The sequence below is a fragment of the Centropristis striata genome, chromosome 1 (genome assembly GCF_030273125.1).
Source record: "Centropristis striata isolate RG_2023a ecotype Rhode Island chromosome 1, C.striata_1.0, whole genome shotgun sequence".
Lineage (NCBI taxonomy): Eukaryota > Metazoa > Chordata > Actinopteri > Perciformes > Serranidae > Centropristis > Centropristis striata.
In genome coordinates this window covers 26,904,631-26,927,715 of record NC_081517.1, presented here as the reverse complement: position 1 = coordinate 26,927,715, position 23,085 = coordinate 26,904,631, and the positions used below count along the sequence as shown (strand labels likewise).

The window sequence follows — 23,085 nt, the reverse complement described above, 5'->3', positions numbered from 1 at the left end:
GTACTCCCTGAGGAACGAGAGGGTCGCCTCCTTGCGGCTGCAAGTCGCGAGGAGAAGGTCTCTGACTGTTGTCTGTGCTTATGCACAGTGTGTCCTGGAAGGGATACCACTCGGGGACTCTATTGTTCTTCTGGGAGACTTCAACGCTCAAGTGGGTAACGATGATGGTAAATGGAGGGGGGTGATTGGGAGGAACGGCCTGCCCGATCTAAACCTGAGTGGTGTTCTGTTATTGGACTTCTGTGCTAGTCATGGATTGTCCATAATGAACACCATGTTCGAACACAGAGTTGCTCATTAGTGTACTTGGTACCAGAGCACTCTAGGCCAAAGGTCGATGATCGATTTAATTATCATATCATCAGATCTGCGGCCACTGGGGTGAAGAGAGGAGCAGAGCTGTCAACTGATCACCACCTGGTGGTGAATTGGATCAGGTGGCGGGGGAGGATGCTGGAAAGACCTGGCAAACCCAAACGTGTACTGAAGGTGAACTAGGAACGTCTAGCGGAGGCCCCTGTCTGCAGGATCTTTAACTCACACCTCCGGAAGAATTTCTACAGCATCCCAGGTGAGGTTGGGGACATGGAGTCCGAATGGGCCATGTTCAAAGCCTCAATTGTTGATGCGGCTGGTAGGAACCGTCGGTGCCTGTCGTGGCAGCAACCCAAGAACCCACTGGTGGACACCGACCTGGGGATGTCCTCAGATGGTGGAAAGAGCACTTTGAGGAACTCCTTAATCCAGCCAAAACGTCCTCCACAGAGGAGGCAGAATCTGAAGACTCAGGGGAAGACTCATCAGTATCCCTGGCAGAGGTTGCCGAAGTAGTTAAAAAGCTGCCCGGCGGCAAGGCGCCAGGGTTGGATGAGATTCACCCTGAGATGCTGAAGGATACTGTTGGTTGTCATGGTTGGCACGCCTCTTCAGTGTCGCGTGGGGCAGTGCCAGTCTGGGACAGTGCCAGTGGATTGGCAGACAGGGGTGGTGGTTCCCATTTTCAAAAAGGGGGACCGGAGTGTGTGTTCCAATTACTGTGGAATTACGCTTCTCAGCCTCCACGGGAAAATCTACTCCAGGGTGCTGGAAAGGAGGCTCCGGCTGTTTGTCGAACCTCAGATTCAGAAGGAACAATGCGGCTTCCTCCTTGGCCGTAGAACAACGGACCAGCTCTTTACCCTTTCGAGACTTCTGGAGGGGTCATGGGAGTTTGCTCATCCAGTCTACATGTGTTTTGTGGATTTGGAGAAGGCTTATGACCGTGTCCCTCGAGGAGTCTTGTGGGGGGTACTGCGGGAATATGGGGTACCGGGCTCATTGCTACAAGCTATCTGGTCCCTATATAACCAAAGTGAGAGCTGTGTCCGCATACTTGGCACAATGTCAAACACGTTCCCGGTGGGTGTGGCCTCCGCCAGGGTGGCCCCTTATCTCCGATTCTGTTCATGGTCTTCATGAACAGGATCTCAAGGCGCAGTCGGGAGGAGGAAGGGATCCGGCTTGGTGACCTTAGAATTGCATCTCTGCTTTTTGCAGATGATGTGGTTCTTTGGGCTTCATCAGACCGGGATCTCCAGCACTCCTGGGGGCGGTTTGCAGCCAAGTGCGAAGCGGTTGGGATGAGAGTCAGCACCTCCAAGTCTGAGGTCATGGTTCTCTGCCGGAAGACGGTGGATTTCCCCCTCTGGGTGGAGAGAGGTACTGCCTCAAGTGAAGGAGTTCAAGTATCTCAGGGTCATGTTCATGAGTGAGGGTAGAATGGAGCGTGAGATGGACAGGTGGTTTGGTGCGGCGTCGGCAGTGATGCGGGCGTTGTACCGAATTGTCGTGGTGAAGAAGGAGCTGAGCCAGAATGCAAAGCTCTCGATTTACCGGTCCATCTACGTTCCAACCCTCACCTATGGCCATGAGCTTTGGGTAGTGACCGAAAGAACAAGATCGCGGATACAAGCGGCTGAAATGAGCTTCCTCCGTAGGGTGGCTGGGCTCAGCCTTAGAGATAGGGTGAGGAGCCCAGACATCCGGAGGGAGCTCGGAGTAGAGCCGATTTTCTTCGCGTCGAAAGGAGCCAGTTCAAGTGGTTTGGGCATCTGGTAAGGATGCCTCCCGTGCGCCTCCCGTTAGAGGTGTTCCAGGCACATCCAACTGGTAGGAGGCCCCAGGGAAGACCCAGAACACGGTGGAGGGATTATATCTCTCGCCTAGCCTGGGAACGCCTCGGGGGTCCCCCAGGAGGAGTTGGACATTGTGGCTGGGGAGACCAGAGTTGAGTGAGTCTCCAGGTGATTTATCACAAAAAATCTAACAAATCCCAATTTAACAAGGAGAAGAAAGATTCAGTACACTAATTAAGTATAGTTTTTTGGGTACTTGTTTCCAGTTTATGTTAAGTTATACTCCTACTACACTAAACCTCAGAGGTAACTGTTGTACTTTTTAATGCACTGCATTTATTTTGGAGCTTTAGTCACTAGTTACTTAGTTATTGTATGTTATGCATTAATCTAAATTCGAAATTAGGTTATACTATAATATACGTAATAGGTAAGGGCACTAAGCAGTGTATAAAATAAGTTCAACATTTACCAGCTGCAACATTTGAATGTATTAATACATTCAATCTTATAATATATGATTTGAGATGGGCCATTCTCAATTTCAGTACTTTTACTCTTGGTACTTCACAAATATTATGATGCTTATATTTGTTTACTTTAACTTAAGCACATTTTCTATACCAGGACTTTTATTTGGTACTGCGTATTTTACACTGTGGTGTTGTTATTTTTACTCGAGTAATAATACTACTTATTTCACCAGTGCTTACCATGAATTACTAAGAATGTAAGGGTCATTAAACATTTAGTGAGTTAATATTTCTCAGACGTCAGATCCATTAAAGCAATTTTACATTTAAATGTGTTGTTGAAAGAAATGCTAAAGTTTTCTGGACAGTTTTTGGATTATAAATAGAAGTGATGTTGGATTTAAACCACTAGGTGGAGCTGTTGGAAAGCTGGCTTCAGTAAGCCACTTTTTTAACTCACATCTGACTGTTTAAGTGGAGACAAGAACAAGAGATCCAGGTACGAATGCTTGTGAGTCCATCCAGTAAGTGTTGTGGAGAACTGTCATTGACATTGGCATGAAAAAATCCACACCATTTCATAGATAAGGACTGAATATTGAAATGGCAGTTTCTCACCTCTGCCAACATGCTCCTAAGTAAGGCACTCAACTCTTGTCTGTTACAGGGGCTGCTGGACCGGGAGTAATCCTTCTCTGTATGTGAGGATCAAGAGAGATTATAAAAAGTTGTCAGTCAGGTTTTAAGCCTCTAGTTTCATGGTGGTACGGTCCTTCCACCAGCCACATCAGCTACTGATATCATCATAGTGCTCATCACAGATTAACAGAGCTTCATCTGTAAAACTTGACTTCACCACTGAGAGACATCAGCCTGACAAACTGACATTTACCCGCAAGGTGCTGGAGGGGAAACACTCGATCCATTAGAATTTAAAATGTATCAGCTGTGATTCAAAAGAGGAAACAAGTGCACTGAATTTCAGTTGGGTTCTCTGCCTCAAACCTCCCCCCAGAGAGGTTTATATGTCAACTGTGGTCTCATGACATGTCTTGTCATTTATGGGCACATTTACCCAATTCTAAATCTGTGTGCATAAAATGACAAGCCTTCAAACTTGTTACTCATTATGGGAAATCCATGTTCATATAATCATTCATATAATCATATTTCAAGCAGGCAACTGGAAATTTCTGGTATCAACAACTACTGAAACATTAAAACAAATATATATTATATATGGGTGATTCTTCAATTAAGGGAGTTTTTCTGTCCCCAAATTTTGAAAAAATAATGTTCTTTAATCTCTGTTTTTTCTATTTCAAAAAGTGTATCAATTGGTCTGGAACAAAGATCTTAGCATAGCTTTGATTGTATTTCATGATGATTTTGATATTTTTATAATTTTTTCAAAGTTGTCAGAGCAAAATGTCATTACCATCACAAAAACAAAACACTGATTTTAATACAAAATGATTTGAAAAGCAAAGTTTTCATAATCATTCCAGTAAGTACAAAACATGCTCTTTAAGAATCATATTCTAAATATTTGTAAGTACAATTGAAATACATTTTGGTCACTGTTCAATTATGTATCATAGTAAAGTAGTAAATAGTAAATCAAGCTAATATATTTTAGTTATAAGGTAATAAACAGATAAATTGTCATTACCATCACTGATTGTCATTACCATCACAGTCACTTGTGCGATGGTAATGACACGTGATGGTAATGACAATTTTCACTTGCTGCACAAAATGTTGGCTAGGTTTTCGCTAAGCTAAGCTAACTGGTTAGCTAGCATACAATTTACACTAAATATAAATAAAGTGAAATTTCCTATTAATTAATTAAAATACTCAAATAGTAACTTGTTTGGTAATGACGCCTAATAAACATACTCTCAGATCAGGATGTATAAAACATCAAATTACTTACATATGTGGGCATCAAAAAATCAGGCTACTGCCTCATCAGTGGCGGTTCTAGACCAATTTTACTGTGGGGGCCAAGGAGGGGCCAGTGTTTAATCAGAGGGGCACATTAGCACATGAAAAAATGTCAGAGATGATATTTAGGCATTCAAAATCTTTGAATGTCTTGAAAAAGACACAAAATGACCAAAAAAGACACAAAATGAGAAGACAGAATAACCAAAAAAAACCTACAGAAGACATAAACATGACCAAAAAAAGACACAAAATAACTAAAACAGACACAAAAAAGACACATAAATGACACCAATGACAAAAAAGACACAAAATAACTAAAAAAGACACAACAACAGACACAAAATTACCAAAAAAAGACACAAAAAGACACAAATGACCAAAAAAGACACAAAATGACTTACAAAGACACGTAAAGACATGAAAAGGATTTTAAAAATGGACAAAATAGCCCTATAAGACTCCAGAGAGTTAAACTATTATATGTACACATTCTGGGTTCATTTTGTGTACAATGAGATATTGTTTGAACAAAAAAATGTTAGAATTGTTCCATTGTTCATTGTTATAAATTGATCATTTTATTATTAATTTGACACAGGGGCCACAGCAGGGGCCAAAGGCTTCTTCACAGGGGCAGGGGCCCCTGGAGGCCCCTGTGTAGAACCGCCACTGTGCCTCATGTCTGGGATTGGTCATCTGGAGCATCTAATTTGCATGCAACAATGTAAGTAACTTTTTGTAAAAACTTTATTGCTCTCTAAAATGTTGAGTGTGATGGTAATGACAGATGTATGAGAGACAGTGATATTTAACTATAAATAAATTGTAAATTGAATAAATATAAATTATATGAATTTAAAAAATGTCTTTTTAAGTTGTTATGAGGAAATGCAAAGTACAGTTTTAATGAATTTAGCACTTTTTATTGCTTTATTGAAGAGGGGATGTCAAAAAGTCTGGGTTGGGGACAAGCCCAAAACAGTGAAATTCTTGCCCATTTCAATTTTCAACACACTGAAAAAGTATTAAAATGTCATCATTGAGACACAGTTATTTTTTTCATAGCTACTACAACCTAACCTTAACAAATAAAACATTTTTTTCTTGAAAATCTACCCTGGGGACAGAAAAACTCCCTTAATTGAAGAATCACCCATATATATATATTACTTTATTATTTTTTATTATTCCACAAGGTTCTTTGTATGAACAATCTTCCTATCCTGTAAGACCGCTTTTTCCTTTCCTCTATCTATTTTTATTTATTTTTTGGTATCTGTTTGTATGTTATGCTATGGTGTTTATATGTTGTATATGGACTCTTAATTTTACTGTACAAGTGTTGCGTCATGTCTTGTGGTTCATGTTTGTTAGCATTTGTGATTGTATATGTGTTGTGACTGACGGTTATTGTTGTTGTTGTTTTTGGTTTGTTGATGATCTCGGAGAATGGACAATTTGATTTAATGTTTGGACTCCAGGAAGAATAGCTATGCTAATGTGCTGGTGCTAATGGAGATCCAATAAATAAATACATTATTTCTATAGTATCCATGTCAAGATTGAGGATCTTTCTATGGGCTGAATGATTTTGCAGTGAACTTTACATACTTTATCAAATTTCTGACTTTTTGTAAATGGTATTTTATTCAGCTTTGCCTGAGGTTGAATTTTTCACTTTGTTTTAATCAGCAGTAAGTTTATCATTTCTTTAATGATTATCAGCAGGATGACCAGATCCCAGCAAACCGAATGTGGGACATGTTACCTATACTGAGTTGTTTTCTTTACAACAACTTCTTGTCTTAACAGTCTCGCAAAATGACCAGTGCTAGATTACTGAGCAACCTGTAAAATTGGGAGTGCACAGAGACACTGTTAGCATAATTTAGCACAAAGGAAAAACCAAGGAAAACAGTAAGCAAAGCTTTGCACAAAGACTGAGAGCAGGGGGAAACTGTTAGCATAGCTTAGCATAAAGACTGAAAGCAGGGGGAAACTGTTAGCATAGTTTAGCATAAAGACTGAAAGCAGGGGGGGGAACTGTTATGTAGTATTCATAGGAATGCATCAAGAGAAGAAAAAAAACAACTGTGAGAATTGTCTTCCTTCAGCTACACCTACATAAGTAGTTTCATTTATTATGTGGGACAACTTCTCGTCCTTGATATCATGATTGTCATGCATGCCACTTGGTTGTATACACTTTAGCTACAGCTAGCTCTACACTGCAATACAAGTATTCTGTTTCTGTATTTTCATGTGTTCTTTGTGGACCGTCAACTGGAGTGATGCTGTTTTTTGGCCTGCACCTATAGCTTAGCCTCAGTCTTTTGTCATGATGTCATTTAGCTACGAGTCAGCCAGAGACTGTTTTTTTAGACAGTTAATGAAGCTAATATTAGCTCAATTAGCTGGCGAGCTGTAGTTGCTTCTGTCTGAAGCATAGACTATATATAAATATAGATGGTCTGCAAGTGGACAGAAACAACAAAAGTGCAGCAGAATTTTGGTTGTTAAATCTGCCAACATTATCACTGTAAACTGCATCTGTGCTGCACAGCCACAGCAGCAGTGACTATGGGGGGCAGGGCTTCCTGCAAAGGTAAATTAGGTAAATGCTTTTGTTCTATTCTATTAATGGAGTCATTATATAGAGCTCACCCAATTACCTGGGCCATCCCTGCTCACAGATAGAGGGTCTCTAGAACTCATATTTGACTTAGCAGCTATTTCAGGCACAAGCTTTAGCCAATAAGCTGCAGCTGATCCCAGCTTCACAGACCAACATGAATACCTCTCTCAATGAAAATTACTTAAGTGATCCACTTTTCACCTTGATGAAAAAATATAACAGTTAATTGTTTTTTACAAATTGCTGTCTATTGCGAAATCAAGGTTTGCATCTATATCTCCATTGATGCAGGTTGTGCTAATGTTTCTGATCAGCTGTAATTAGGCTAACTCAAGCTATCTTAACCCCTACTAGATCTTATTTGTTATTGTAAGAGAACTGTATACATATCCTGAGACAGCTACCAAAGGTCTGGTGAGGTTTCTTTTGCATGCCAAGAGACTTACTTTTATTTCAAGTTCTGCAGGCGATGTACCTCATCCTACCTAGAAGGAGGGTTAGGATAGCTTGGTTGGTTATGTAACAAGTTTAGCCTTGTCAGGACTTTACATAGCACTTAATATAGCAGCTATAGCCCAAATACAGACCCCCTACTGAGGTTAAATACCTCTGCATCAAACCAAGGGTCAACTCAGGCTGTGGCATTGCTTCAATATACAAATATGTAAACATAATGTAGAGAGGACCTTTGTTTGCACAGTTTTGCACATTTTCTGTTGATCCAGAGAGTCCAGAGACCACATAGACATGCACACAGAGACAGACCTGAAACTTCACCATCCTCTAAGCAGAATTTTTGGAAAAGCATGTGTCTGTTCCCAGAAGGTAATGACTGGCTGAGAAAACAGAAAACCCTGAACTGAGCAACATTTTGCTTGCGAGGGAAAGTAAGCAGCCCACTCCATTAGGTATGCTCCTGTTTAATTGGATAAGAACAGTAGGAGGTAAGAAACGATAGGTAGGTTTGGTTGAAATTAATCCCAGTGGTTTATAAATTCAGTTTTTATAATACATTTTTGTTAGTCTTTATGGAAACTTTTCTATTTCTGATCTGCCAGGGAGGTGGGATTATCTAATATTTAATAATTTATCTTTACACACACAATAATAATGTGCGCGCACGCACGCGCACACACACACACACACACACATACACACACACACACTCGCAGACATACACACACACACACACTCACCCTGCACCTGTTGAGGTGGGGCTATGTTAGGGACACGCTACGTAACAGTAAAGGTCACATCATTTCAACTCACCTTCAGGTAGCTTCGGAAGCTTACAGGCTCTTGTGTAAAGTCTGACTGACCTGACTTGAATTGTGCACACATGCACACACACACACACACACCCACACACACGCACACGCACACACACACACACATACATCACACTGCTCAAGCTCAGTGTAATTTCCACTTTAAGACTTAGGGTTAGGGTTGTTAATTGTTATTATTTAACATTTATTATTTAACATTATTCTGTGACATATTTGTATCATTTTATTCCTTTGGTAAAATAAAGAGTTGTCGGTAAGACTATAATATGTCTATAAATTCTCATATGTAGTCACATGTCCTGGTACTCAAATACTGGACTCACTGGGTCCACCTTAGCATGTGTCAGCAGGCTTTATTAGTGTGCAACATATAAAGGATTCTCTAAAGAGCAAGTGTTGTATCCAAAGCCAATTACAGACATGCGGGAAATGAAAGACAGAAGGCATGATGACATCACTTCCAATAACTGGCTGTTTATGACTGAATGTTAATCAAATTAAGTAAATGAAAGAACCTTCTTTCAAAAATATATATGAATAGAAAAAACATGGTCTTTTTTAAGTTCTAATACAAATATGATGCAGCATCAACCTGGCCTATGTTGCAGTGTGTTACGTCACAGAGTAATTGGAATAGTTTTCAAGGATGCTGTGCACAGCACTATGATCTGATAGGACAGTAGGCTTCGGCTACATCAAGCTGTAAGCTTGTTGTGTAAGACCCATTTGGTTGGGTGTGGGGATGAGAAGAAGTGATACTTGGAGAGGTGGGAACAGGTTGAAGGGGGGTGGAGAGGGGAAGCAAGAAGATGGACAGTGATTGATGGCACTGATCCTTGTTCTTGGACAGGAAAAGAAGAAGACAAGGAGGGGGAAGGTAGAAGGGAAGATGTACTGAAGCATCAAAGGGGGGAGGAACATCTAGAGGGAGGGAGGAGCCCTTGGTACTGGGCTTCTGACCTGGCGACTTGGAGCTCCACCTTGGCTGAGGGAGGAGAATCTCACTCAGGATTTACTGTTGGGACCTTCAGACTGAACTCTCAGCTCTCTGGACTTTACTGCCTTGGGATTCATTTTACTGGAATATTCCTTCAGAGACCTGACTACCCGCTGGAGTCCTTCCTGCCAACGGGAGATTAGCGTGGTATGAAAATAATATGTATTCCTGTGATTTCAGTATGTAGCTGCAGTGTGTCTTTTCCCCAATGTCCTGATAGAGTCCGGCTTGATTTCAAAATGCTACTTCCACAATGCTGTTGGTTTTGGAAATGTTCAGTAAATGCTTTACTGTAATACATTGGTGTTTTATAGCATATAAGAAATGGACATTGTTGCTGTTAAATTCCAACATTGCATTTTCTCCCCATGCACTTGTTTCAGCATTGAATAATGCTAATGTTCATATGTTCATTATTTATTTTTCCCCCCTCAAACTCGCTAATAATTTTGTTGCTATCTACTTTTTGACTTTGTGCAGCAGCATCAGTGTGCAGGGCCTGAGGCTAATCTAAGTATATCTTCTCAGGGATTAAATAGCTCCCTAATGAGCTTTCACTAATGTCCAAGCTTCACTTAAAGGAGATATCTCACTGCAGGTTCTCAGCACAATGTCAAAAAGGCCACAGCTCTTTAACAGAAGTGCTGCTATTAATAATGCCACTATCAACTGTCATTAGCAGTTCAACACTTCTAGCTTCTGGGAATTTAGATGTTATACATTTTAATATTTTTTTGTTATGTATCTTTGTGAGTTTACATATGAGTACTTGTGATGTGTCATATAAACACCATTTTTTTTTGCAGATTCTTTTAAATCACCAATTTAATAAATTGCCAAGCAATTGTTATTATCCAAGCCTTGTAAAATATTCTAAATGGATTTTAAGACAAATCTTTAAGCTCCCTATGTCTCTCCATGTATTAACTTCCAATTTTATACACAGACTTTATAGCAGAGGTGCGGACTCCAGTCACATGACTTGGACACCAGTCACAAGTTTGATGACTCAACTTGACAAAATTTACACAAGACAAGACTTCGACTTAAATGAGACTTTAACACCAATGACTTGTGACCTCAGTTGGACTTGAGTCTTCGGACTTGAAAACACTTAATACCTTCCCCCAAGCCCAAAGCTAAAAATGAATCACGTTAACACTATTTATTCCCAGCAGGTCGACACTCAATTCCCAGGATCAGACCATTTGAATCAGTCTGACAGTGTCCAATAAGCTTCAGGAGAGAACCATGAGGAATAAAAATACATAAACATTTTCAAAAGCATTCATGTTTTTTGTAATATTATAACTTGACATGAAATGTTGGTAAAGAGCAAATTATAGCTTGTTTGTGATTCGTAATTCAATATTTAGGACTTGCTGCTTGACTATGGACTAAACTATCGGACTTAGTCAAACCTCTGCTTTAGAGTTATTTCTTTAATGTGCTCCCTTCCATTAAAGCTATCACTTTTTTCTGTGTTTTGCAGTGAGTAATATGAGGAAGCCTTTGAATGGGCTGGATCCTGGAATCAGACTGCAGGGCTTCCATTGTGTTTAGACCGGGAAGCAGCATGCAAACAAACCGGTGAACCATCGCGGCCTGTTAAACCCCCGCCCTTGTAGCCACCAGTATCACAAACCCAGCTTTAAGGTGGATTCCAGACACTCTGCCTGATAACCTGCGCCAAACACCATGGATTCCCTGCTACCCATAAGAAGTAGAGACAGGATGGGTTCTTCCAGCTCTGAACCTCTTCTGGGCCACAGCAGCTGCACCAGGCACCACTACAAAGGCGTCAAAAGAAAGCTGCGGCCTGGACGGATTATGGGCTTCATCATCAGTATGGTGGCGGTCTGCACATTCTGTTCATGGAGTGCCTTGTCGCTTGTCACATCGGTGGCCAGTGAGCTGGAATCGTCCGCTGAGGGCTCAGCAGAGTCTGCAGTGCCCCAAAGAACTCTTCTGCAGTACAACAACCTCTCAGCCGAGCAAGAGGACACGCCAATGGCCATGAAATCATCAGAGATTAATCATGGGGACTACCCAACGGACTACTTCAGTGTGGAGGACAGGCGCCAAGGCTTTGTAGTTCTGCATATGTTTGGCATGTTGTACATGTTCATAGCCTTAGCCATCGTCTGCGATGAGTTCTTTGTTCCTGCACTCACTGTCATCACAGAAAAGCTGCAGATCTCTGATGACGTGGCCGGAGCCACCTTCATGGCGGCAGGTGGCTCAGCCCCAGAGCTCTTCACTTCCGTCATTGGAGTCTTCGTCTCCCACAGTAACGTGGGTATCGGTACCATTGTGGGATCCGCTGTCTTCAACATCCTGTTTGTGATCGGGATGTGCGCCCTGTTCTCCAAAGAGGTGCTAAACCTCACCTGGTGGCCTCTGTTCAGAGATGTCTCATTCTATATTATTGGCTTGCTCATGCTCATCTATTTTTTTCTGGATAATCAAATCACGTTGGGGGAAAGTATCAGCCTGCTGATGTGCTACACCTGCTACGTGACATTCATGAAGTTCAACGCCAAAGTAGAAGTTGTCATAAAGACCCTTCTGGGAAGCAACCAGGTGGACGAGCTGGAGACTGCACCAAAGGTGAGCCTGATTCAATCCCTCAATCAATCCATTAGTTGATCCATCCATCCATCCATCCATCCATCCATCCATCCATCCATCCATCCATCCATCCATCCATCCATCCGTCCATCCATCCATCCATCCATTCACCATTAGTTGATCCATCCATTCATACATCCATTAGCACATCCATCCATCCATCCATCCATCCATCCATCCATCCATCCATCCATCCATCCATCCATCCGTCCATCCATCCATCCATCCATTCACCATTAGTTGATCCATCCATTCATACATCCATTAGCACATCCATCCATCCATCCATCCATCCATCCATCCATCCATCCATCCATCCATCCATCCATCCATCCATCCATCCACCCACCCACCCACGACCCATCCATATCCATCCATCCATCCATCCATCCATCCACCCATCCACCCACCCACCCATCCATATCCATCCACCCGCCCACCCACCGACCCATCCATATCCATCCATCCATCCATCCACCCACCCACCCACCCACCCATCCATATCCATCCACCCACCCACCCACCCACCCATCCATCCATCCATCCATCCATCCATCCATCCATCCATCCATCTATCCATCCATCCATCCATCCATCCATCCACTGAAATCATCAATTATCCTTATCCTTACATCCATCCACCCCTCATACATTTAATCCAACATTCTCTTTCACTGAAATATCAAGATGTTTCTAATTCTAATACAGGAAAATCTCCTAAAAGTTGAAAATCTCCAACTGAGATCCAGAAAATAAAAGCACTGCTCTTTTTATCTTCTTTATTAAATGTCTTTGATTCTTGACATCAGATTCTGATGAGTGGATGGGGTTTTAACATTTCTTGGAAGGAAACATTACTGGTTTTCATCAGTGTCTCTTGGCTGGAATCTAGGCATCTATTGGTGTCTGACCTGAGAAGAGCACTTGTATTTCACAATGAACAAGGTCACAGAGTGAACCTGTCACGGCTCCTGACCCTGAGAATAGTAGTGCTCCTGTTCTGGGAAACAAATAGGGTGTTGAACAGACAGCACACTGTCAGGCTGCCAAACACTGCTGATTTCCCCTGGCGGGATATAAAGATTTGTCTTAACCTGCAACCTGTGCAGCTCGGGCAGTGCCAGACGCAGAACCAGACTGCAGCCTCTTGGTGCTGACTAAGTCTGGGAACAGGCCTCATTTACTTTACTTTTGGTAACCAAGTCCAGACAAGAATCCAATAAGGCTCTCAGAATAGAGCTGATTAAAATGCACAGAACAGTTTATGTTCAAATACTTCTGAAAGTTAAAAAGAAAATACTTTTGCCAAGGATTTACCTTTGCAATAGGCTATTTATCAGATATTTAGTTTTATTAGTTTAGTTTTAACTGTCACACTCATAACCTGTTGATTCTATTGAACACTGAGCCAAATAAGCCCTATGTGATAGGGCTGAAGAGCGACTGAGGCCTAAAAAAATAAAATAAAAATAATTACTGGAATAATTAATAATTTAGAAATTACTTTTACATAGTGAGAGAAGAGAAGCATGTTCTTGCACAACAGGTATAATGTAGGTTATACTTTATATATCTGACATCAGAAATAAAGCAAAAACACATCACATACTCACACATGCTTTTATTTTGATATCCCATGCTAGGAGTAAATTAAAATTTGGTTTAATGTGTCTTATTTTTAATAAATAAAAGTCACACTGGTTATAGTGAGATATTTCTAAATGAGTTTTGACATTTAGACAAAAAACATCCCCGGGATATTCAGCAAGGCAATCCAGACAGTCCAAAATATGAGAAGAATGATCAAACTAGGAAATTAATCTTAAAAAGTCTTTATTATAATAAGCAAAGTCATTAAAAGCCAACATGTTTCTACCACTGTCTATCTTTGTCAGGGCTTTCTTATTGATTCAACCATTATATTGAAGGACTTTTAAAATTTCTTTCCTTGTTTAATATTTTTTCTTGGAGTTCTTGGATTATCTTCCCCGTTCGCCCTGCTTTCGTCCCTACATTTTGGGTCTTGTCATCTCCATTTCCTCCTTTCAACTGATTATCGTAGGCAGTTAATGAAACAGGTTTTAAGAGGGTTAAGACTGACTTCTGTAAGCATTCTGAAAACTGAAAGCAGGAGACAAATAAGCACAATGAGTCTAGAAATGCTTGTAGCATGTCTTTATCAGCAGCACCAGGCTCATCAGCAGCTCCTTCCTTCAGCTCCTCTCGTTTTTCTCCTGACATTGCAAAAAGGGGTCTTGACTCTGGAGGAAGGTCGTAGCTCTCGTTGTTTGTCCTCTGTTTCATCTCATTAGGCATATTTGTAGAGCAACTGTGGTTTATGCTCTCGGGATGTTGACCTAACGACAACACACTTACCAATCACTTCATGTAAGTCGGGATAAAATGAAGGGAGCGATAATTTTGAGATTAGGAGTGCTCTTTGTGCTGCTGCGTTCAAAACAGAGGGGAGATGATGACGCAGTGCAAAAAGGTTCAACTCACACACACACATTAACACACAAAGAGGCTAATGTTTTTTCACGTTTGTCTCTCCGTCTTTTTCTCTGTGTGTGTGTGCAGTCGGAGTCAGATCTGTTGCTCTCTGATGTTGTAATCTCATACGGCGCTCAGGTGACAAATACTAAAACTGCTGTAGGCTGATCTTAGAGCAGCTAGCCCGTAGCCTAGACCGATATCACCCATCACCAGTTCTTCAGGGGCGTATACAGTGCACTGCTGCACATGATCTGGCTTTTGTTTGTCTGGAAATATTGATGATAGGTTATGGAGTTTTCTTGTTTTTAGTTATAGGCCAATAAAGTAAGTATCAAGTATCATGCTCAAAAATATGACCAGTGGTTAAAAACACTTCCGAGAAGGAGGCGACTATTTTTAATTCAGGCCAGAAGAAGTTCTCAGGTTTTAGGGAACAGATGAGCTCATGATCACCAGGATCAGAAGCTCCTCCCCTTAAAAGCTTAGGTAACTGTAAACAAGAAGAATCTGCCTCCCAAGAAGCATGACTTGCTTTTTATTTAGGGTTTTTATTGAGTTATGAGACACCTTTCAGCGTAGAAAAGACTTATAATATATATATATATATATATATATATATATATATATATATATATATATAGTGTTCTACCTCTGTCGCCTTTTCCATTTTCCTACAAATGTATTTATAGTCGCTTATTTTTCAGTGTCTTTCATTTCATCTCCAGGAAGATCAAAACTGCTTTTAAAAATGTTTTTTATTTCATCATAATCCATTCATCAAGAATCACTTACTGACAATAACACACACCCCTAATGTATCATGTAACTCTGCAGTATATCTTATCCACTTTTGTAGCCTATATTTCATGTTCTTTCTGTTGCACTTGCAGTGTGTTTGGGGGCTCATCAGTGTTTTTGCGGAAGCTCTGTTTGACATCTGTGCCCTTCTTGGAATCAGCTGTTCTTTCGGTGCCTCGCCTCAGCCCAAGAACAGCTTTTCTCTTTCTGTCGTCCGTCACTTTGTGTCCAACTGCCTTGCCCTCATGTGTCGGTAGCTGCTTAATAATCCCCGGGGGTTAATGCCCTCCAATCCCATTACAGTCGCTAATAATAGTCAGATGCTCTTTGGAGGAGCAAGAATCTGTGGATCACTGAGAGAAACTGCTCCTTCCTCAGCCGGCAGTCATGCTCATAATGTTTTTATTTTGAGCATAGTTTTGGTCGTTTCAGGGGGGTTTGCACACAGAATGCAACATGCATACAGTGTCTGTGCAGAGGGAGAAGATCTGACCATTTTCTCACTGATGGCACTAAAGACGACAATCCTCCCTGATCCCCTTATCAACTGCTTACCTGCGGTGACGACAGCAAACATATAGCCAGCCACCCTGTCTGTAGAGCTCCAAGCAAATGTTCAAATTCATAATTCATCAGCTATGCACCTGAAACCCCATAAACTGAAGATCTATTAGCTGAAAATAAGAACATTTATTTTACAGTGCTTATCTTACTATAGTTTTATTATTGCTCATGGGGGACCAGAGTTCACATCTCATTTTTTTTTTCTACAATTATCCAATAAATTGTAGCTGAAAAGATAAAACTTGACACAATCTTGTTGGCTCTGTTCTGGGGTCAGCATGAGTGATTTTGCACCCGCATGGCCAGTCCGACTTTGTAATTTCAGATCTTTGTGATCAAAATCTGCTGTTCAAAGATGCATCAGTGAAAAGAAATGCATCGATAACTTTTGAGTTGTTTTATTGTTACTGACTGCTGCGGAGTTTCTGTGTGAAACGGCAGTTAGAATGAGCAGTTGTGTAGCTGAAAAAGTAATTAGTTGGTATTTGCTGGCAGATGAGAGTGAAAGAGAAATGTTTGACAGCATGGTGACCTGTGAAGGTTGCTGCTGGACTTCACACGCAGGCTTGAAAAGTACCAGTCTAAAAGTGGTGATCTCTGCAGATTAATCCTGGCTAAGTCCCACAGCTCGGACAAGTCAGGTGGACACTGAAGAGACAAGGAGAGAGAAGGGGACAGACAGAGAGAGAGAATGAGTAAATTTTGAAAAGGTGATCTGATTGTGCCACGGTGATGACAGTGATGATGATAATTGGGATGAAGTGTGTAAATCTGTAGGATTTTAGGATTTGTGAGTGTCAGTAGATTCCCGTCTGGACCGCGGATGAGACCACTGGACTGGAAAAGAAGCTCAGTGAATAAAGTCAAAATCATTTAGGATATTCAGATCACCTTTGGGTCTCAAACAGCCCGATGTCATCACATGAACAAGCTGCCCAGACTGTAATAATTCTTCAATCCCTAAGGTGGATTTATTTTGATGATTGAAAAAGTATTTATCACCCTATTGGAAACAAATAGTTTTGCACCCATGTTGAGCTTTTCTCCTAAAGTCAGTGAAAATATACGTACACTAAAAAAAAATGGGCCAGATGATAAAATTTAATTGACAATATGCCGCCTTATAATTGATGCAATTTGTATATATGGATATGAGCAGTGTATCATGGTAAAGGCTGTCAAAGTTTCAATACTTCAATAGTTTTTCAAAAACAACAAAACAAAAAATATGATCTTCTTTAACTATACATTTGCTAGTATCCAAAGAATGGAAGCTATTTAAAAAAACAAACCTACAATCAGAATCTACAAGGAAAGAAATGATGCTTAAAACAATAATAATGACATAAAGAATATGTAAGCCTACAGAAACATTTAAGAATAGTCATAATAATGTTTACTATTATTAACATATTACAAATGTATTAGCTATGTGTTGAGTGTTTTTTTCTTACTAGTATTGTATCAAAGTATAAATTCTGGCATTGTGAAAGCCTTAGTGGTGGCAAAACTTCATAAATTTGTGCATGTTTTCATCATAAATGATCCAATCTGTAAATGCATTATTAAAAATGTAAATGCATTATTAAAAATATTTGTCCATGATGTCACATTCTTAACAAGGTATTTTAAGTTAATGTTATCTAAGGATAAATGTCTCTTTTCATTATCATATTATGATCAGACTTATTTAGCAGCTACATATCAGTTATACTCTATGTACACCATATTTGATTTAATTCTTACAACCTCCTGGAATAACAAGCAAAAAAGATTTTGAGCTCTGTTTCTGATTTAAACTTGCTTGCATTAATTTGAGACCAATGTTTGAGACTGAGTGGTGATGAAAGCTGAGTGTTGGAAGGTCAAAGCTGACAGAGATGAGCAGCTTTATGAGTAAGCAGAATACAAACATATAAGAAAATGCAGAAACTATGTCAGCATACTGTGGTTACAATCTGAGTCTCAGCAGATTCAACAGCAGGCTTTAAGTGTCTTTTGTCATCAGGCAGCTCTCAGGAGCCATGTGAGCGCTGACAAACAGACCTAATGCCAAGCTGGCCTCATGAGAGCTGCTCAGCAATCACATGGATAATACAGACGGCCACAGCTTCTTCTGTCATGTTCATTAGTAACTTTTAATCTATCTATTCTTTTTGTAGATGTGTTGAAATGTTATATTAATAAAAGCAGCACTTGAAATACCTCTATCCAAAAGACAGCAGCGTTGCTTTGAGATCAAACATTTATGAAATGATCTGTCAGTTAGCCATTTTGGAGAAATAGGTGAATCTTACAGTGTGTACATTTATAGCTGAATGAAAATCATGAACATTATCTGAACATTAGATGCCGTAACAGCAGCAGGTGTCTTGTCAGATGCAAGATAAAGGGATTATCTGCTCAAACTCTGGGGCCTCCATCATGCAAACGTGTCAACAACAAAACCTCTCCACTGCATTGCTGTCGGGAGTTGTCTCCTGGCTGACTTTGTGGGACATCTATACTTATATAAGAGTAGAAAAACACAGGAAATACTGTCTGCTGTGAAATGTAATGGTTTGTGTGAGCTAGTTAAATTTAGTGCTGTGCTGTCCTGAGCCATACACTGAGAGCAATAGACGAGTAAAATAACTAAATGAGAGTCAGTATTGTAATTTGCTTTCAAATAATTTAATTTAGCCTATTAATTAAACCCAAGAATTATTAAAGTGCAAAAGTATCTTTCTTTTCCAGTCTTGATCATAACTACCACATTTTCATTAATTTTAAGAATTTTAAACCATTAAATTTGCCAACATAATGCCACCGTTTTTGTTTTTGTTGTTGTTGTTTTAAGAAAATGCAAAAAATTCAATTATTTCTGTATACTAAATGCGAGGGGTAATTTTTTATTTTCAGACATATCAGTGATTAGCAGCAATGTTGACTTTAATACATTGCAACAAAAACTGAAGCGCTTCATAATGCAGCAGCAGTAACCCGAGTGGAAACCAGGAAAACAGTGAAAATGTATGTAAATGTTTTCCCAGTAGGGCAGAAGATATTAAAAAACTAAAATTTTGCAGCAACTCCTCTAGATTGAAAGCCTGATATAGTATAATGCATGACTTTATGCTGTTATGGTTGTGGGATCACAACTTGTGGCTCTAATGTGTTTCAGTGGGGACATTTTCGTCATTCAGGATCAAAGTGTCTATATTTTGTCTACACAGTTTATTATAGACTTGTCATAGGATCTGATGTTTAATCAGGAGTGATATTGTTTAGAAAAGGTGGTTTTGGTCCTCCTAAGCTTTCTCAGCTCACCTAAGCAACATTTCTATTTCATTTCTAACAACATAAATAATGCTCTGCTTTGGATTTTTACTCTATTTGTATTTTTTACTCATGGTGTTACCTTTTATCTGATTCATGGTATCTAAGCAGTCAATACAACCTTTAATGAGCTTGTCTTTACAGCAATATCATTTTCACATTTCTCCAGAACATGGTCACATGGTCATGGTCAGAGCGATGTAGAGACCTGCATGGTGAATGATTTAAAAAAATCAAATTATCATTCAAGCCGTAACAATAGTTGGTAAATGAATTAGATTAGATTAAATAACAATTTGTGCAAACCTCCATAAACTTGTGGTCCGTACCAACAAACGATTACATTTAATTATTTTCCATCTGTTTTCTTGAAAGCTTCCAAACTCCTGATTCCCACACCAAACCCTCCCCACTGCTGACTTTCACCACCTGTGCACACACATACACACACACACACACACACACACACACACACACACACACAGAGTCTTTGTCTGTTTTAGCCAGCAGACTGTGTGTGTGTGTGTGTGTGTGTGTGTGTGTGTGTGTTTGTGTGTGTGTGACTCTTTACTGTATGTGGTGACACCACTGTGCTGTATATGACCTCTGAAGAAATGGCTAGGGTTGAGGTTCGTGTGAGTCCTCCTCTCTTTCTGTGTGTGTGTGTGTGTGTGTGTGTGTGTGTGTGTGTGTGTGTGTGTGTGTGTGTGTGTGTGTGTGTGTGTGTGTGTCTCCTAGTCTTCATGTTGGAACAAAACCTCTGGCACTGATTCACTCATGTCACACACACTCTGGGGAAGTGTGTGTCCTCCCCAGTGAAAGTGTGGAAAAAGTAAAGTAGCTGGAAAAGTACCTCAAGTGAAGACTGAGATTGAAGTAAAGACCTTTGTTTGTGTGTAATTTACTTGTTTATTCATTGTTTACTGAATGTCTGAGGTCTCAGTCATTTTCAGTTTGAATATAATCCTAACACGTCTGGGTTCGTGAGGGTTTATTGAGCTGTTCCTTAACTGGAATAATTGATTAATTGTTTTACCGATCCCCTCTCCGCAATACCACACAATTGGAACAAATATCAACTATTATGAAATTATGTAACATTTGAAAGCATATTTAATGTATAACTTATTGTCTCCATACCTGCATATATAAAAGAAAACCTATACTGTACATATATTGATTTCTTTGTCTGTGTTTTTAAAGGTAAATGCACCTGGAGATGATGAAAACAAGCTGACGGTGAGTTTGCTTTGTGTGAATGGAACTTCTATGGTACAGGCCATGTTATAAGAAAGCTGTTTGTGTGCCTGCATATATTTACAGTATATTTAATAAAAAGAAATGGTTTATAGATGCATATTCTACAGCTGTAGTAGATATATGACAGAAGGGCTACACAATTATGTAAAATAGTATCAAAATGCAATGTGAAATGTGTCAAAATACCATTCTGTAAGAAATATAATGGTGCTGCAGAGATGGCGCACAACTCATATTTTTCAGACTTTTTGTTTGGTATAGTTCTCACACCAAAAAAATCACACATGAGTTTTTCAATGGAAATCAGAATAACGATGCAAAAATTATAATTCCCTCCAATACTGTGAATTATATCAGTAAGAAATACATTTATTTTCCATTATTTTCTCCAACTATGCAGCCCTATATGACATGAACTCTCTGTGGTGTTGAATTGTATTTAATTCATTTTGATTGCTCATCAGGGTGTTTATTTTTCTCCATCATCTTAATTGGCAGTATTTTACGATGAATTAGGGCAAATGTATGTAACTATGTACATATTTTTTCATCCATATAAAGAGTTTGATATTTTTTTTCATAGGCTAAACCGAGGCTACAGAGAGAAGGCAGCTGTGCCTCTCTACATAACTCACTCATGAGAAACAGCATCTTCCAGCTCATGATACACACTCTGGACCCCCTCAGTGACGAAGGTATAACTGATATAGGTATAAATCAAATTTTATATTTTACATTTTACCATAAATACCTTTGGTGGCATGATGGAAAAAAACAAATTCTCAGACTGCGTCTTCTTTGTTTTAGGACGTTTCAAAGAGAAAGCATCGATCCTGCACAAAATGGCCAAGCAGAAGTGTAAAGAAGAAGCTGCTGCTGCCGCCAATGCCAACGGTGAGTAACAGCGTGTGTGTCAAACCATTCCAAAAATTAACTGACAGATCAAGTGAGAAATCGGTTTTCAAACATTAATCTTTTCAATGATTCTGGAGAAAGGTTGCTAATGTTTGAGTCGTCAGGTATTGATGCTTTTGGTTGCAAGGTAGGCCAAACCACCACCCCAAAGAAGCAGTATATGATGACCTGAATGAGACTCAGAAATTAATTATCTTTCTCTACAATCAGATACTGCACCTTTGGACGAATGGTGAAAATACATAAAGTAATAAATCATTTGTTAACCCATAATGAATAGATGCTGATTTTGTTTTTTATTTTGTTTTTTTACTCTTATTATTTTTAAATTGTGTCGCATAAGTACACATTTGTGATATCTTTCGTAAAGTATAACACAGTGTGTGTAACTCACTCCTTTCTCTGAAGTTATTATTTCATCATCAAATCATTTTTTTAATGCATCTATTGTCTTTCATATGTATCCAGTCAATGAATCAATTGTCAATTAATTTATTTTATTATTTTATTTTATTTAGCTGACTGTAATTTGACCAATTCATTACCTGACACTTGTATGGATGACCTCCAAAAATGTACAATTTTATTTTGTTTCTTAACACAGGAGCCCCCTCGCAGACACCAAGAAATGCAAATGGTACTAAGTTTCTGCTGTTCTACACCATTTTTTATTTAAAATGATGATGTTCTTGTGAAAGAGTTTCTTAAACTCTGTTCTTATATTGCTTCTTTTTCTTTCCTCAAGCTGATAAAAACATCCCCAACAGTTCAAAGGTTGCAGTGGAAGTCACACCGCCCATGAACGGAGTCGCAGGAGGAGACGAGGTACGACTTTGACATCTGCATTCCAGTTCAAATGTTAAACCGTATGTTTTTATATATATCATACTCAAGAAGAAAATGCTTTCTTAAACAAACACGTTTATTAAAGTATTTTTAACAGTATATGGTCGCCCACAAAGTCAGAATATTTTTTTTTACCTCTTTCCATGAAATGATTGTGAAAATGTGATTTATTCTTGATGGATAAAGTGTATATCTTCTCATAACTCCATTAGTCAAACTCTTCCAAACATATCACAATGAAAATGAAACCACAATTAACAGAGGATTGTGTCTGAAAACAAAATTATTCCAACTTTATGGGCGACCGTGTATATTATTAAACATACAGTGAATTACATTGTTGACCAATTCTAGAAATAAAGACTGAGAAACTAAAGAATAAATACAAATAAAATAAAAAACTAAATAACATCAGCGTATGTTCAGTATCAGTCATCTGCTGACCATTTAAATAAAGAAATATAAAAGGTTAAATCTGTGCATATAAAATTGAACATATACAAACTAATGATCTAATAAATTAAGTTGATGTAAAGTAACAAACTCCTTCTTCAGGGTGGTGAAGAGGAGGAAGATGAAGACCAGCCTCTGAGCCTCGCCTGGCCCGACACCACCAGGAAACGCATCACCTACCTCGTCATCCTGCCCATCGTCCTTCCACTGTGGCTCACACTGCCCGACGTCAGGAGAGAGGTGACTACACAATGATAAAACGTGTTTTATGTGTAAAACACGTACAAGCAACTGTGTGTTATAACAGTTATGAGCCAATCAGTGGATATTCACATACAGTCAT

General features: G+C 39.5%; 1 protein-coding gene across 1 annotated transcript in view; it reads left to right on the top strand.

Moving 5' to 3' along the window:
- The first annotated feature begins 11,159 nt into the window (after positions 1-11,159).
- slc24a2 (solute carrier family 24 member 2) overlaps positions 11,160-23,085 on the top strand; it is a 15,524-nt gene continuing 3,598 nt past the window's right edge. The window contains exons 1-6 of the mRNA XM_059330830.1: positions 11,160-12,071; positions 20,472-20,507; positions 21,112-21,223; positions 21,336-21,422; positions 22,189-22,268; positions 22,845-22,982. Coding sequence (XP_059186813.1) covers positions 11,160-12,071; positions 20,472-20,507; positions 21,112-21,223; positions 21,336-21,422; positions 22,189-22,268; positions 22,845-22,982 — 1,365 coding nt within the window. The remainder of the gene's footprint in view (positions 12,072-20,471; positions 20,508-21,111; positions 21,224-21,335; positions 21,423-22,188; positions 22,269-22,844; positions 22,983-23,085) is intronic.